General features: G+C 50.6%; 1 protein-coding gene and 1 long non-coding RNA gene across 2 annotated transcripts; one reads left to right on the top strand and one right to left on the bottom strand.

Moving 5' to 3' along the window:
• Positions 1-6,640: 6,640 nt before the first annotated feature.
• On the top strand, positions 6,641-7,380 carry LOC136535238 (uncharacterized). Its single transcript, XM_066527539.1, has 2 exons — positions 6,641-6,652; positions 6,769-7,380. The coding sequence occupies exons 1-2, from the start codon at positions 6,641-6,643 to the stop codon at positions 7,378-7,380; spliced, it is 624 nt and encodes a 207-aa protein (XP_066383636.1).
• Positions 7,381-9,102: 1,722 nt separating this feature from the next.
• LOC136535239 (uncharacterized) lies at positions 9,103-11,968 on the bottom strand. Its single transcript, XR_010778966.1, has 4 exons — positions 11,507-11,968; positions 11,205-11,432; positions 10,290-10,349; positions 9,103-9,466 (listed from the first exon to the last, which is right to left on the bottom strand). It is a non-coding gene; the product is annotated as an uncharacterized lncRNA (long non-coding RNA).
• Between the last annotated feature and the right edge of the window lie 1,455 nt (positions 11,969-13,423).

Below are 13,423 nucleotides of genomic sequence, written 5' to 3'. Positions count from 1 at the left end.
GTGAGTTTTGTCCAAGGTGTGACAGTTCAGATTGTAAGGATGAAGCTTGGGAGCCGAAGGACAGGAGGGTTCAGCAAAGCCCTCAAGGAGCAAAGATCAAGGCTTTATATCATCTCACGGTGTGTTGTTATGCTGATCCGGTGGCATGACTGACGAAAAACAATTTTTGCTATTGATTTTTGTTTTCTTTTCCCAGTTCTTGCTTGGTGTTTTCTGCTACTAAATAGATAGGGCAATTGTATATATAGATAGAGGCAGTCAACAACTCAACATGAATCAATATTCAGATTTGTTCCTCTCTTATTATTTGTCTCTCATTCGCTTGCACAATTTCTTATGCACATGAATCGCGGGTTTACCAACAGCATAATGACGAAGCCGATCTAAATTTATGTTTCATAGATGTCATCAGTGGAATTAATCAGAAAGACTGTTTCCATTACATTCTGATCTGAAACTGTTGCGATCCTATTTTAGTGATTACATCTTTTGGAAATAATTTGATTTGCTGATTTCATACACAAAAGTTGGAACTTTTGCGACATTATCTGATGAATACTTGAAACGATGAAGCCTAGCTGGAAACATTCCAATAAATGTATGTATTCTCTATCCACTAAGAAGCCCAAAAATGTGAAGTTCTGGAACAATTCAAGAGAAGTATTGGTGAACTCATGGAATACATGCCACAAAAGCATCATTTCACTTGAATTCCAAATTTTTGGGTTTGATGTAATTTTTAAATTCGATGAATTAATGAACTAAACTAGCTAAGCAGACACTAAAGAAATACTAGAATGATGTTCACGCGAAGCGAACTGTGCGTAACAAAACAACAATGTAATATTTCATTGTTCATTTTGGCTAAATATCACGGGAAAACATTCAGCGCAAACCCTCTACTCATTGAAATCTTGGCCCTTTAGAAAACACATAAGTGGGAGTTTTGAAAAATGTTGAAACTATGCACATCTATGATGCATTTATAGATGTACATTGTAGCAAATTTTAAGGATTCAAACCCATATAAAAATAACAAATTCCATGTGAATATGCACTAGAAGACCAATACTCACTGTGCATATCAGCATATGCACCTAAAATTTATTATTATTATTTTTTGAACATAACGGCAGGAGTTCTACCCTTCAACTAAGATAGAGAAAAGAGAGTTTTATGTACAAAGAAATAGCCCTCCAGGGCAAACAAAATAAAATTTATTTTATAAAACGAGTTTGAATCTCAAAATTTTCTACATGTACATCTACAGTGAGATGCACTGTAGATGTTCATAACTTCAAAATTTTTCAAAACTCCGATATAAGTTTTTCTATAGAGTTTTCACGATTTTTTCTTGATCAGGTGTTTAACCCGTTTTTCATTAAGAGGAAACTAACCAAATGTTACAAAGTGATCAATGATAGCGGCGAGAAGCCAGGACCCCGAATTATTTACTATTTGGCCCTTTTTTCGAAAGTTTCTCTCAAATAGACCCTTGGCGGAAACAATTCCAGAAATGGACCCTTGGCTCGGCGCCAGAGTGACTGGCGCCAAGCTCGGCGCCACGGTCACTGGCGCCGAGGTCCTGGGCACGGGAAAATGGCTTGTCAGGGGCTCGGCGCCGTCGATCTTGGCGCCGAGCTCGGCGCTATAGTGAATGACGCCGAGACACCTGCATTTAACCCAGCCTGCACTTCTTCCCCGAGCTGACTTTTGGCTGATGTGCTTGCTAACCATCGGCCTCACCAAACGTAGGCCTCCAAAGGGCAAGGTCAACCCTTCAAAATTTTGTATATCCATCTCACGGTAAATTTAGGGACTTAGCCAAAATTCTAAGTTGCCGGTGATTGTGAGGTAGGGTGAAGTGGCGAGAAAAAAAACCCGAGACGGAGGAGAAATAAGAGGAAGAACGCTCGGAGAAGAAGTGCAGAATGCAGGTGGCTCGGCGCCATTCAGACTGGCGCCGAGCTCGGCGCCAGTCAAGGGTCCATTTCTAGAATTATTTCTGCTAGGAATCTATTTGAGAGAAACTTTCGAAAAAAGGACTAAAAAGTTCGGGCAAGACCCGGACCTATCTAGTGGATTTACAAGTCGTTGTTACATGGTCCCGGGCTGTTGCGACCAAGCTGCCGACGGAACAGCGAGCGACGTGAAGGCCGCCGCGACCCAGTCATCTGCTTCGCGCGCGGCGGTTTGGCGTACGGCATTGACATCCGCGGCTGCTCTCCTAAATGTCCTGTTGTTCCTCTCCTTTCAAAGATTCCAGGCGACAAGCAAGAACATGGAGTCAAGGACCGGACCTGCGGACGGGTCAAGGCGTCGCCGTTGGCGCATCCACCATTCTCCAATGTCTTCGTCGTGCTCCGGCATGATCGTAGCCAGGCCGATCGGCAACAGCAGCGAGAACCATAGCTCCCGCGCGAAGACGCATCCCAGGAACAGATGTCCCTCCGTCTCGGGAGCCTGAGCACAGAGGGCGCAGTCGTCGACCTCCTGCAACTCATGTCTCTTTCTCCTTTCGGCAGTCCAGAGCTGAATGTGAAGAGCGAGCCAGAAGAAGAACTTTACGCGTGGCGGCGCCTTAGTCTTCCATAGCTCCCTGGCCCCAAGCAAGGTCGTCGAACCTGCGAAGAAAGCTCTATAGGTTGACGAGGCGGAGTACTTGGATGACCACTTCCTGATGAAACGGTCCGATTGCAGCGGATTGAGCGTCACCCCCCCGAAGCAGCTCCCAGACCTGCAGGTAATGACATAGGACCTGGGCGGTGAGCGCACCAACAATGTCCCGTGCCCAGAGATTTTGGTCTAGCCCATCCTTGAGCGTCCTCTTGCGACCCGTTCTGGAGATGGCTGTGAAGAGCTGCGGGGCGTAACGGCTGAGTGGACCAACCGTGGACCAACAGTCTGTCCAAAAGAGCGCCGCGCTACCATCACCGTGGACCACTGACATGCTAACTGCAGCCATGGCAGCAGCAGGCCTCTCGAGCTTGGCCGGAAGCCTAACCTGTTAGAACTCCAGACGAGAACGAACACAAAGTGGACACACTGAGTTTGGTGCTGCAAGCGGCAGTGTTTTCTGTTGATTGCTATTTCTATATAAAGAAAGATACATGCAACTTTACATGGCTACTAGGGAACCAGAAAATCACGGCACGCTCGTGATCGGCTATTGCCATCCCAGCGCCTGCGCGGCCAGCCGAAGGTGATCGCGCACTGATCTACTTCCTAAGAAAAGAAAAGCTATCCTGGGCTTACTATAACATTCTCCTCCTAATCCCTGGAGTACATTTACACAAGTTTTTCATGCCGATTCCACCGCGAAGCTCTTGGAACCGACTACGACCGAGCGCGTTCGTGAGGATGTCGCCCAGCTGCAGCTCAGTGCCAATGAACTTGACGTCGATCAGCTTCCTGTCCCAGCATTCCCGGATGAAATGGAATTTCACGTCTATGTGCTTGCTCCAGTCATGGTGCACAAGATGCTTCATCAAAGCGATGGCGGACTTGTTGTCCACCTTGAGCTTGGGTGCAAGGACTGCTCCTCCGACGAGCTTAGCCAGCAACCGTGCCAGCCAGACCGCCTCGCACGCGGCCACAGCGGCCGCTATGTACTCTGCCTTGCAAGAAGACAGAGCAACCACCCTCTGTTTCGCCGATTGCCAAGCAACCGACCCTCCCGCCAGGAAGAAGATGAGGCCGCTGGTGCTCTTCCGGTCATTGACATCTCCGGCCAAGTCGCTGTCGGAGTAGCCCAGCAGCTTTGGGGCGCTTCCATTCTTCTTGCTCGGGTGATAGTGCAAGCCCCAATGCAGCGTGCCTGCCACATAACGAAGGACACGCTTGACTGCAGCAAGGTGCTCTTGACGAGGCGCCTCCATGAACCGGCTAAGATATCCAACTGGATACGCCAAGTCCGGCCTGGAGTTGCACAGATACCTGAGGCTGCCGATGAGGCTGCGGTACTATGTGGCATCCACGCTCGGCGTCGTCCCATCCTTGAACAGCTTCAGCTTCGGCTCCATGGGCGTGGCACTGGCATTGCATTCTGCCAGTCCCGCCTTCTCAAGAATCTTGGCGGCGTACGCAGACTGGCGAAGTGTGATCCCGGCTGCCCCCTGTGTCACCTCCAGTCCGAGGTAGTAGGAGAGAAGTCCGAGATCGCTCATGCGGAAGGTGCTCATCATTTGGGCCTTGAAGCTATTCACGGCCCCTGCGTCACCACCAGTGATGATCAGATCATCAACGTAGACGCCCACAATCAGGCGCCCTGCACCCTTTTCCACGGGTGTACATCCCGTGTTCGTCGATGCAGCGGGTGAAGCCGAGCCCGATCAGCGAGGCATCCAGCTTCTGATTCCAGGCCTGTGGAGCCTGTCGGAGCCCGTACAGTGCCTTATGAAGGCGTAGCACCTTGTGCTTGTTCTTGCCGTTGACAAAACCGGGGGGCTGTTGGACGTAAACCTCCTCCTGGATCTCCCCGTTCAAGAACGCCGATTTGACGTCCATGTGGTGGACGCCCCAGCCGTAGTGCGCTGCAATGGCGAGGAGCAGGCGCACTGACTCTAGCCACGCGACGGGGGCGAATGCTTCTTCATAGTCGATGCCGGGCCGTTGCACGTACCCCTTCACGACGAGACGTGCCTTGTACTTGACAATGGCACCGTTCTCGTCCCACTTCACCTTATACACCCATTTGAGGCCGATGGCGTGGTGACCGCGCGGGAGCTCGGTCAGCGCCCAGGTGTCGTTGTCGCGGATCGACTTCAGCTCCTCCTCCATTGCGGCGTTCCAGTTTGGATCACCGTCAGCGTCCTTGAAGGACTTGGGATCCTCCACACTGACGTTGTGCAGCTCAGCGTCCTCGATGTCGCGGTGAGCCAGCCCAGGCACGGTGTTCGTGCCGAGGACGTTCTCGAGCGTTCTGTACCGGTGCTCCAGGTCCTCGTCGTCATCTACGTCGAGACTGTGGTCGGTGGTGAGCGGCATCACGAACTCGTCCTGCACCCCCGTGGGAGCGCTGGGAGTTGCTGGTGGTGGTGATGCGGGCTGCGCCTCCGGCGTTGGCGCAGGCTGTACCTCCGGTGTGAGTGGAGATCCTGGAGCAGGTGAAGCAGTCCTCACGGTCGATGTCGCTGAGGGTTCCCGCCTGAGCTCGTACTCGTACTCGACGGTGAACGGTTCCTGGTCGCTGCTTGATGACTGCCTCGGTCCACTCCCAGCGCGCCTTCATCGAAGACGGCGTCACGCGAGATGTGGACACGTTCTGTGGCGGGGTCGAGGAAGCGGTATGATTTTGATCCGCTCTCGTACCCGATGAAGACAACCTTCTAGGCCCCGATCGTCGAGCTTGCTGGGGTGTGGGCGGAGGCACTTGATGTAGGCGATGCACCCGAACACTTTGAGGAAGTGCACAGGGTGGCTTTTTGCCAGTACCATGCCTGGTACGGGGTCAGGCCATCGAGCGCGCTCAGTCGGCGCTCGGTTGAGCAGGAACACGGCGGTGTGGACCGCCTCCCCCTAGAAGCGCCCAGGCATGCCGCGGGCGCGCAGGATGCTCCTGGCTGTGCCCACGATCATTTGGTTCCGGCGCTCGACGATGCCGTTTTGCTGAGGTGTGTACTGGCGCCGAGTGGTGTCGCTGGATTCCTTCACCTGCACAGTATTCACCGAACTCCACCGAGGTGAACTCACCACCATTATCGGTGTGAAGTACCTTCAGCTTCTTCCCACACTCGCACTCGACGCGCGCTTGGAATGCCATGATCGCCACCGGTGCGTCTGCCTTGGAGCGCAGAAGGGTGAGCCACATGTAGCGACTCATGTCATCAACCAGCAACAAGAAGTAGAGGTTGCCGGCTAGGGTTGGCGGCGAGATTGGTCCACACAGATCTCCATGTACGAGTTCAAGCTCCTCCTGAGCTCGGTACTTGGCTGCCCGGGGAAACGGCGTGCGCTTCTGCTTCGCCAGGATGCAGTCTTCATAGACCTGCTCGACGTGGTTGATGGCGGGCAGCCCGTGCACCATGTCCTCGCGCCCCAGCTTCCTCAGCGACTGGAAGTTCAAGTGCCTGTACCGCTCATGCCACCGCCAGGCGATGTCGCCGGTGCGAGCGGTGAGACACACTAGGGCGACGATGTTCATGTCGAGGAAGTAGAGCCAGCTTGGTGAGTGCTGCACCTTGGCGAGCAGTTGACGATGCAGGTCGTAGAGGCACAGGATGCCGAACTCGATGTCGACCTTGAAGCCGTCCTCGTCCATCTGGCCGAGGCTCATGATGTTGGTGGTGAGACACGGGATGTAGTAGACCCCATCTAGCCGGCGGTGTTCGCCAGACTTGGAAGCGAAGAGGACGGTGCCCTTGCCCTCGATGGCGACCACGGACCCGTCACCGAACCGGACGGTTCCAGTGACGGCGGAGTTCAGCTCGGCGAAGACACTCCGTGTCCCCATCATGTGGTTCGTCGCGCCGGTGTCAAGCACCTAGCGGCGTGGTCCCACTGCCTCCTTCTCCTCCTCACTGAGGTGGAGGAGGACTTTCCGCTCGACGAGGTGGACGTGGGTTGTGGATCGACGGCAGGCGGCGGCGACCTAGAGTGGGGAATGGATACGGGCAGCGCGGTTACCTCTGTCTCTGCGGCGATGTACATTAAGGCCCGTTCCTCCTCCTCGACGTGGGCCACATGGACCGCAGCCTTTTTCCTCCCGCGGCAGTCTTTGGCCCAGTGGACTGTTTTGCCACAGTTGTCACAGCGGTTGCCGCGTGGTAGCCTCCAGCCACCGGCGTCCCCGGCGCCCGCGTTCTGGCCATCGCGGCCATCCCGCGACGAGGATCCTTCACCGCCACGTCCGCGTCCGCGCCCTCGGCGCTTTCCACGGCTGCTGGACCCCGTGCTGCCACCGGAGCTCTCCTGCTCACGGCGAGCCTTGCGACGAGACTCCCAGTCCTCCTCATAGAGCATCAGGCGCCCCATGGCGTCCGTGATCTCCTTGGGCTTGGCGCGCTCCTCGAACACGCGCAGCCGCCCAATCACTTCCTCGATGGTGGCCTTGTTCAGGTCGAGGAACATCTCGAGGGAGACAGCGGCCTGCGAGAGCCTGTCCGGGATGACCTGCAACAACTTTTTCACTACCTCCGCGTCGGTGATGTTGTCGCCGAGGGAGTGAAGATTGGCGGCGAGCGTGGTGATGCGGACGCCGAACTCGTTGACGGTCTCCCCCTCCTTGAAGGAGAGAGCGCCAAATTCCCGGCGGAGCTGCTGCGCGCTGGCGTCGCGCGCGCATTCGTCACCGATCCGCAAGTTCTTGACCGCGTCCCACGCTTCCTTCACGGTGCCCTTCCTGGCGAGAGTACTCCAGAGCTCGGACGGCACCGAGCGTAGGAGTCCTGCCATCGCCTGTCGATCGTCGTGATACTCTTCTTCGTCGGGGTCGTTGGAGATGCCGTCGTGGACGGCGTCCCAGACATGGAGGGTCTGGAAATTCACCTCCATGACCAGGGCCCATTCCGGATAATTAGTCCGAGTCAGCATCGGCCATGCGACGTTCATGGACGGTCGCTCGATGATGCGCTCGATGACTCGTGAGCCGGAGCGACGGCTGTGGGAGCGGCCACGGCGACGTGGTGGCGAATGTGACGGCTGGACCTTCTTCTCGCCGGAGCCGTCACCGGTCTCCTTCTTGGTTGGAGACTTCGACGACATGGTGACGGCGAGGATCGGCTCTGGTACCAATTGTTAGAACTCCAGACGAGAACGAACACGAAGTGGACACACTGAGTTTGGTGCTGCAAGCGGCAGCGTTTTCTGTTGATTGATATTTCTATATAAAGAAAGATACATGCAACTTTACATGGCTACTAGGGAACCAGAAAATCACGGCACGCTCGTGATCGGCTATTGCCATCCCAGCGCCTGCGCGGCCAGCCGAAGGTGATCGCTCACTGATCTGCTTCCTAAGAAAAGAAAAGCTATCCTGGGCTTACTATAACATAACCCAGCAGCGTTCCGGCTCAGCCCTGCGAAGCCACTCCCAGCGTAGGCGGAGAGCATAACCAAAGAAGCGCAGATCAATGACGCCAAGGCCACCCAAACATGTCGGCCTACAAACCCTTGTCCAAGCAACCCTGCACTTCCCTCCCAAAACTGTCTCCGAGCTAGTCCAAAGTATGGCACGACGGCGTTTATCAATCTGGGATATTGCCCACTCGGACAGGCAGCAGGGGATGCTGATGTGCACCGGGATCGCAGATAGAGTTACCTTTGTCAGAAGCGTGCGACCAGCGTGCGTTATAAGGCCCGACTTCCAGGTGGGTACTCTAGAGGAGATGGAATCGACCAATGGCTGCTCATCAGCGCTCTTGAGTCTCATGAGCGACAGAGGGATGCCGAGATACTTGCATGGAAACGGCGCAAGCACACAGGGGAAGACTTGCTGGACTTCGGCGACCATCTCGTCAGTGCACCGAATGGGCGTCGCCACACACTTCTCGACGTTGGTCACCAGACCTGACGCTCCAGCGAAGAGCTAGAGAATCTGATACAGACAGTGCAGATCCTCCACCTTTGGCGCCAGCAGGACGACATGCACTGTAACACAACGTACCTTTGCCAACACTTTTTAAAGTGGGCAAAGGGTACCTTTCCCGACAGAGAACCTCCCACTAAAAGCTTTGCCGACAATTTACAAATAGTCGTGCTAGAAGCAATAGGTTGGTTATTAGTTAATTTTCTATCATTACTAAGTTTTTTTCTATTTTTAGTAGGGTTCAGACAATTTTTTTTTTATTTTTGACCCTAAAGAAAAAACTAACGAGTCACACACTAAGCATAGCCGTCGGTAAAAGTTTCACCGACAGTTAATAGAATCGCCGACAGTTATGGTGTAGCCAAATGGTATACCTGCGCCGACAGTTAAAACCTTCACCGACAGTTAAACCTTTGCCAACAGTTAAGTCCTACGCCGACAGTTAGAACCTTTCCCGACAGTTTATATGTTGCCGAAACCATTTCCAAGGCAAAACTGTATAGCAAATATAGATATCAATACAATTTGAATAGTTTGACAAATCCACTTTTCTTCATAGAGAAGGCATCACATTGAGCAAATCCACTTAATTTTATATTAAATCTTCCGTACATACATCAGTTGGATACATAGAAGTCAAGTGATGATCATAGTACATAGAGCCATGCATATACAGGGAGATGAGCCACTAGCAGACATATACAAGTTTTGTGCTAACTGATTATGGCTAAAGATAAGAGATCAATAGATCATGACTTGGGCACATAAGTGACATTCAACACTTCCATGTGTTTGGCCTACGTGACAGTAGGTGTAGAACAAAACAACAATTCATGTCTTGCACCAATTCTAGGACACTTCAGAATACTCTTTTCCTTGATGCACAAATGTGGCGTGTACATTTGAGCTTGTTCTGCAGCTGTCAGATGACTTGACACATCGCTGCATATGCAACATTATATTAGAAAGGTGTAACAGCTGGAATTCGAAATTTAAATTAACAGATTTGCAGTATAGAAATATTGCCCATCAAAGGCAAGGGAGAATCCAGTATTTTCGAAAACAATTCACCAGCCCTACTGCACTCTAGGTGTTTTGAAAGCAATAATTTAGCACGAACTGGGTTGTCTCAACAACCAAGACTGCCATCTCCATCTCAACAAAAATTATGAATTCCATTAGACTTTGCATTTCTAAGGCTACTAATGAACTACACAGGGAAAAGGCTGATATTAAATCTCAGGAACTGTAGCTATTTACAGGCTTGTGTTGTCCATTCTATGGTACACAAACAAAGAATGGTAGGGGCAAAAAGACTAATCTCTGCAGAGAAGCAAACAAAATGACACTAGAAGTCTTTGGCCAGAAACTTGTATTTTGTATTTTGCCCATAAAATACAAAATATATAGTCGATGGTGACTAGCAAGGAAACAATGTATAATCAATACAGAGATACAGTTGTCCAACTATGAAGGTGATGGCTATTCTAAATAAGCACCATACTGTATGCATACAAAAGTTTTTCTGAAATATAAACAGGTGATAAGAATTACCATTCCTCGGAACATGGCACCATCTCAGGAACTGAATGGAAGAATCAATTTAAAAGAGAGGTAGGATAGGCATATGTAACCAAAAAATGAAAAATCAAACAGTCAAGTGCAAACAAGAGATAGAAGCACCAGACACCTTATATTTCTACTGTTCTGCTCCTTATGAATTCAGTAAACATACCCTAAAGGCCACATGTCAGGCACAACTTACCAAAGATAATTTGAGTGGCCTGAATTTTCCTCAGCCTTGTGTTATGTCATCAGATGTTAACTACAAATAAATTAGAAACGTCAGGCACAATTCATAGCAAAATTTCATGAGAAAATAGACCCTTGAGCTAAAATTTTCAGCAACAGATGGCATTGCGATTTCAGAACTATAAAAATCTAATATGGTAGAGCAGGAACTCAAAATGTGGTATAAATGGTTATAATTTATGGTAGCATTAACAACCAGGTGTGCATGCATCAGGTTGGTAGAGTCGAAATGATCTGGTGCCCATATGAGTTTCTGGTACTTCCATTTGTGAAATGCTAAAATTCAATGCTGCCTTTCAGTTTCAGTATTATCACAGAAATGAAACACGAACAGGTAAAGCTGAAAGTGTCCAAGCTTTTGCATACTTCGACATATGTCAATGCATAATGAACATCAGTATCCGAAAGTTGGTAATGGCTGACAAAATTAATACTTCATGACAGAGTCCAATATGGACAGTTAAATTGGGATCTTACATAAATTCAATATGGGTATAAACTGCTTGGAGAAAAAGGTTGATTCTGCTAATTGAACATAGAGTTTTAGTCACAGGGGATAACAGTTCTTGTACTGTGCAGTCTAGCTTGTTCTCGAAAAACATTTGGATAAGATCTATTGAATAGATACATTTCTGGTTCAATGGTTAAATCCCATGAATATTTCAGTAGTAACCAACAGGCGGCACAAAAGTGACATTCAACATCAATGCACACAGAATGAGGAACATTAGTCATACTACTTCTCATGAGTGCGCTTGATCTTTCCTTTGCTACTTTCAATCATGTTTACTCACTACTTTGCACTAAATCAACACTTGTACTACCGGATCTACCAAAAACAAATATTAGTTATATATCATCACAATACCTGAGTGTATATTGAGAGAGGATTTTGCTTTCATACGGTCGCTCACTTCAGAGACATGGAAGTGGCTTAAAGACCGAATAAACCTCCCCATTAGATACAGCCCACATCGATCTTCCATGTGCAGACTCCAGTGACCTTCACTTTCTCGAGCAGCTCTAGGGCTCCAGGTGATTTCCCCTCAATAAACCAAACCTAGATCGGATAGGAGCAGGCTGTGATCTATGTGAACTGCAGGAGAGGGAAGAAATCAAATTAGATCTCAGATCTGGGATATGAATAAAAAAAGGAGGAAGCAAAACTACCTGTCACCTGGCTTGCCGGACATTCAGCGCCAGCGTGAGCTTCTTTTACCGGCTCCTTCGGGAAGATCTTGGGGACGGCGGCGGATAAGAGCTGGGGGCGGGAGGGGGCGAAGGTGGGAGGGAACCGCGGACTCGGGAACCGTCTCCTCTAGTGCGGGCAATGCGATGAACCGGAAGGAGCGGCATAGGGAGCAGAGGAAGCGGCGCGAGGGAAGCATGGGTTGGCGTGGTTAGGGTTCCGGCGGGTGGCAGCATTGTGCAGGGTGGTGGCGGTAGGCGCTGGTGTTGGAGTCGGTGGTCGCGGGCGTTGGCGTGGGAGGTGGTGGCGGCGAGCCCTGGCGTGGGAGGCGGCAGCGGGCGCGGGGCGCGGGGCGCGGGGCGTAGGTCGTGTGCGCTGGTGGTGGCGGCGCCTTTTTTCCAGTGCTGCTGGGCTGGATGTGCGAGCGGGGGGGGAGTACTAGGGTTGGGTTCGATTTCACTTTGCGCGGACTACAGATTTAAGGGTCTGTTTGGTTTTAGATTGGCCAGACTTGCCTGGAGCGTGCGTCAGTCTCAGGCGTCCGATTTCCCACGCCTGGGACAGGATGAGCTGCCTGGCAGGCATCTGCCTGCGAGGGCTCGATCCAAACATGCCCTACTCAGCATCATTTTTGCGCGGGCTACAGATCTCGTCCTCAACCATCGTATTCACGCAAACAGAATTTTGGCACCTTCTTTATCTAAGCTTAATGGGCCACGATTAAAGCAAGGTGCAAGGGACCGTGTTTCATGACAGTAAGGGTCGGAATTCTCGGATTTATCTGATTTTGTACTTTATATATGATCGTTTACCCGGTGCAACGCACGTTGCTTACATGTATAGACACATATTTTTATCCTAATTAAGCTCCTGAACACTACTGATCTCATTGTCATCTTTACTGATATATGCATTAAGAAGTAAGGAATACATATTCATGGAGTTTGAAGCTAAAGATTTAGTCTGTCTAGCGTAATATTTATTGTGTAAAATTGTTTTTTATAAACACGTGTGTGCCGCACGTGCATACTTGCTAGTTTCATGAAAAGATCCAGAGCCGGAGTATAATTTAGGCAGGACCGTATACACTTTCGCCGACACTTAGATAGTCGCCTCGTTTAGGCTACGCCGACACTTATTTCGTCGAAAAACATTTGCCGACAGTTTGATTGTCCCAAGAGAAACGCCGACAGTTAATTTGTAGTCATACGCCATCATTGCCGACAGATTACGTGACTTTAAAAGGGTTATACAATTACCGACACATAGTGTGTAGTTGAAACCAATCTTTTGCCAACAGATAACTGTAGGCAAATGTGTGTCATGGTGTAGTGATGGTCGTCTGCATAGAGGGAGGCACGATGGCGATCACACCCCCAGGCAATGGTGAAAGCGTCATTCGACGGTCGGCCTCCCTGATCAACGAGTTGAGCGCTTCCATGACAATCACAAAGAGCATCAGCGAGATTGGATCCCCTTGTCTGAGGTCTCGGGCATGAGCGATTCGCCTACCTAGCCTGCCATTAAGCAGCACCTTCGTGCTAGCTGTCGAAAGGAGGATCGAGATCCAATTTGTCCATCATCTCAAGAACCCAATGTGCTGCAAGACCTCCAAGAGGAAAGGCCAAGCGACCGAGTCGAACGCTTTGGCGATGTCGACCTTTATCAGCACAGACGGGAACTTCTTGCAGTGTAACCAGCGACATGCCAACTGCACCGCCCTGAAATTGTCATGGATAGATCGCTCTTTGATGAATGCGCTCTGGTTCATGGCCACTGTCGGGTTCTTAAACCCGGGGTCCCTCGAGGACCGGCTTCCACGCCAAGGCTCGGTCTAGAAAGACGGCCTTTTCTTCTTTCGAACCGGCTCAAGAGTCTGAACTCAACAGACCGAAGCA

Source organism: Miscanthus floridulus, unplaced genomic scaffold (genome assembly GCF_019320115.1).
Source record: "Miscanthus floridulus cultivar M001 unplaced genomic scaffold, ASM1932011v1 os_2624_3_4, whole genome shotgun sequence".
Classification (NCBI taxonomy): domain Eukaryota; kingdom Viridiplantae; phylum Streptophyta; class Magnoliopsida; order Poales; family Poaceae; genus Miscanthus; species Miscanthus floridulus.
This window is presented reverse-complemented; position numbering and strand designations above follow the sequence as displayed.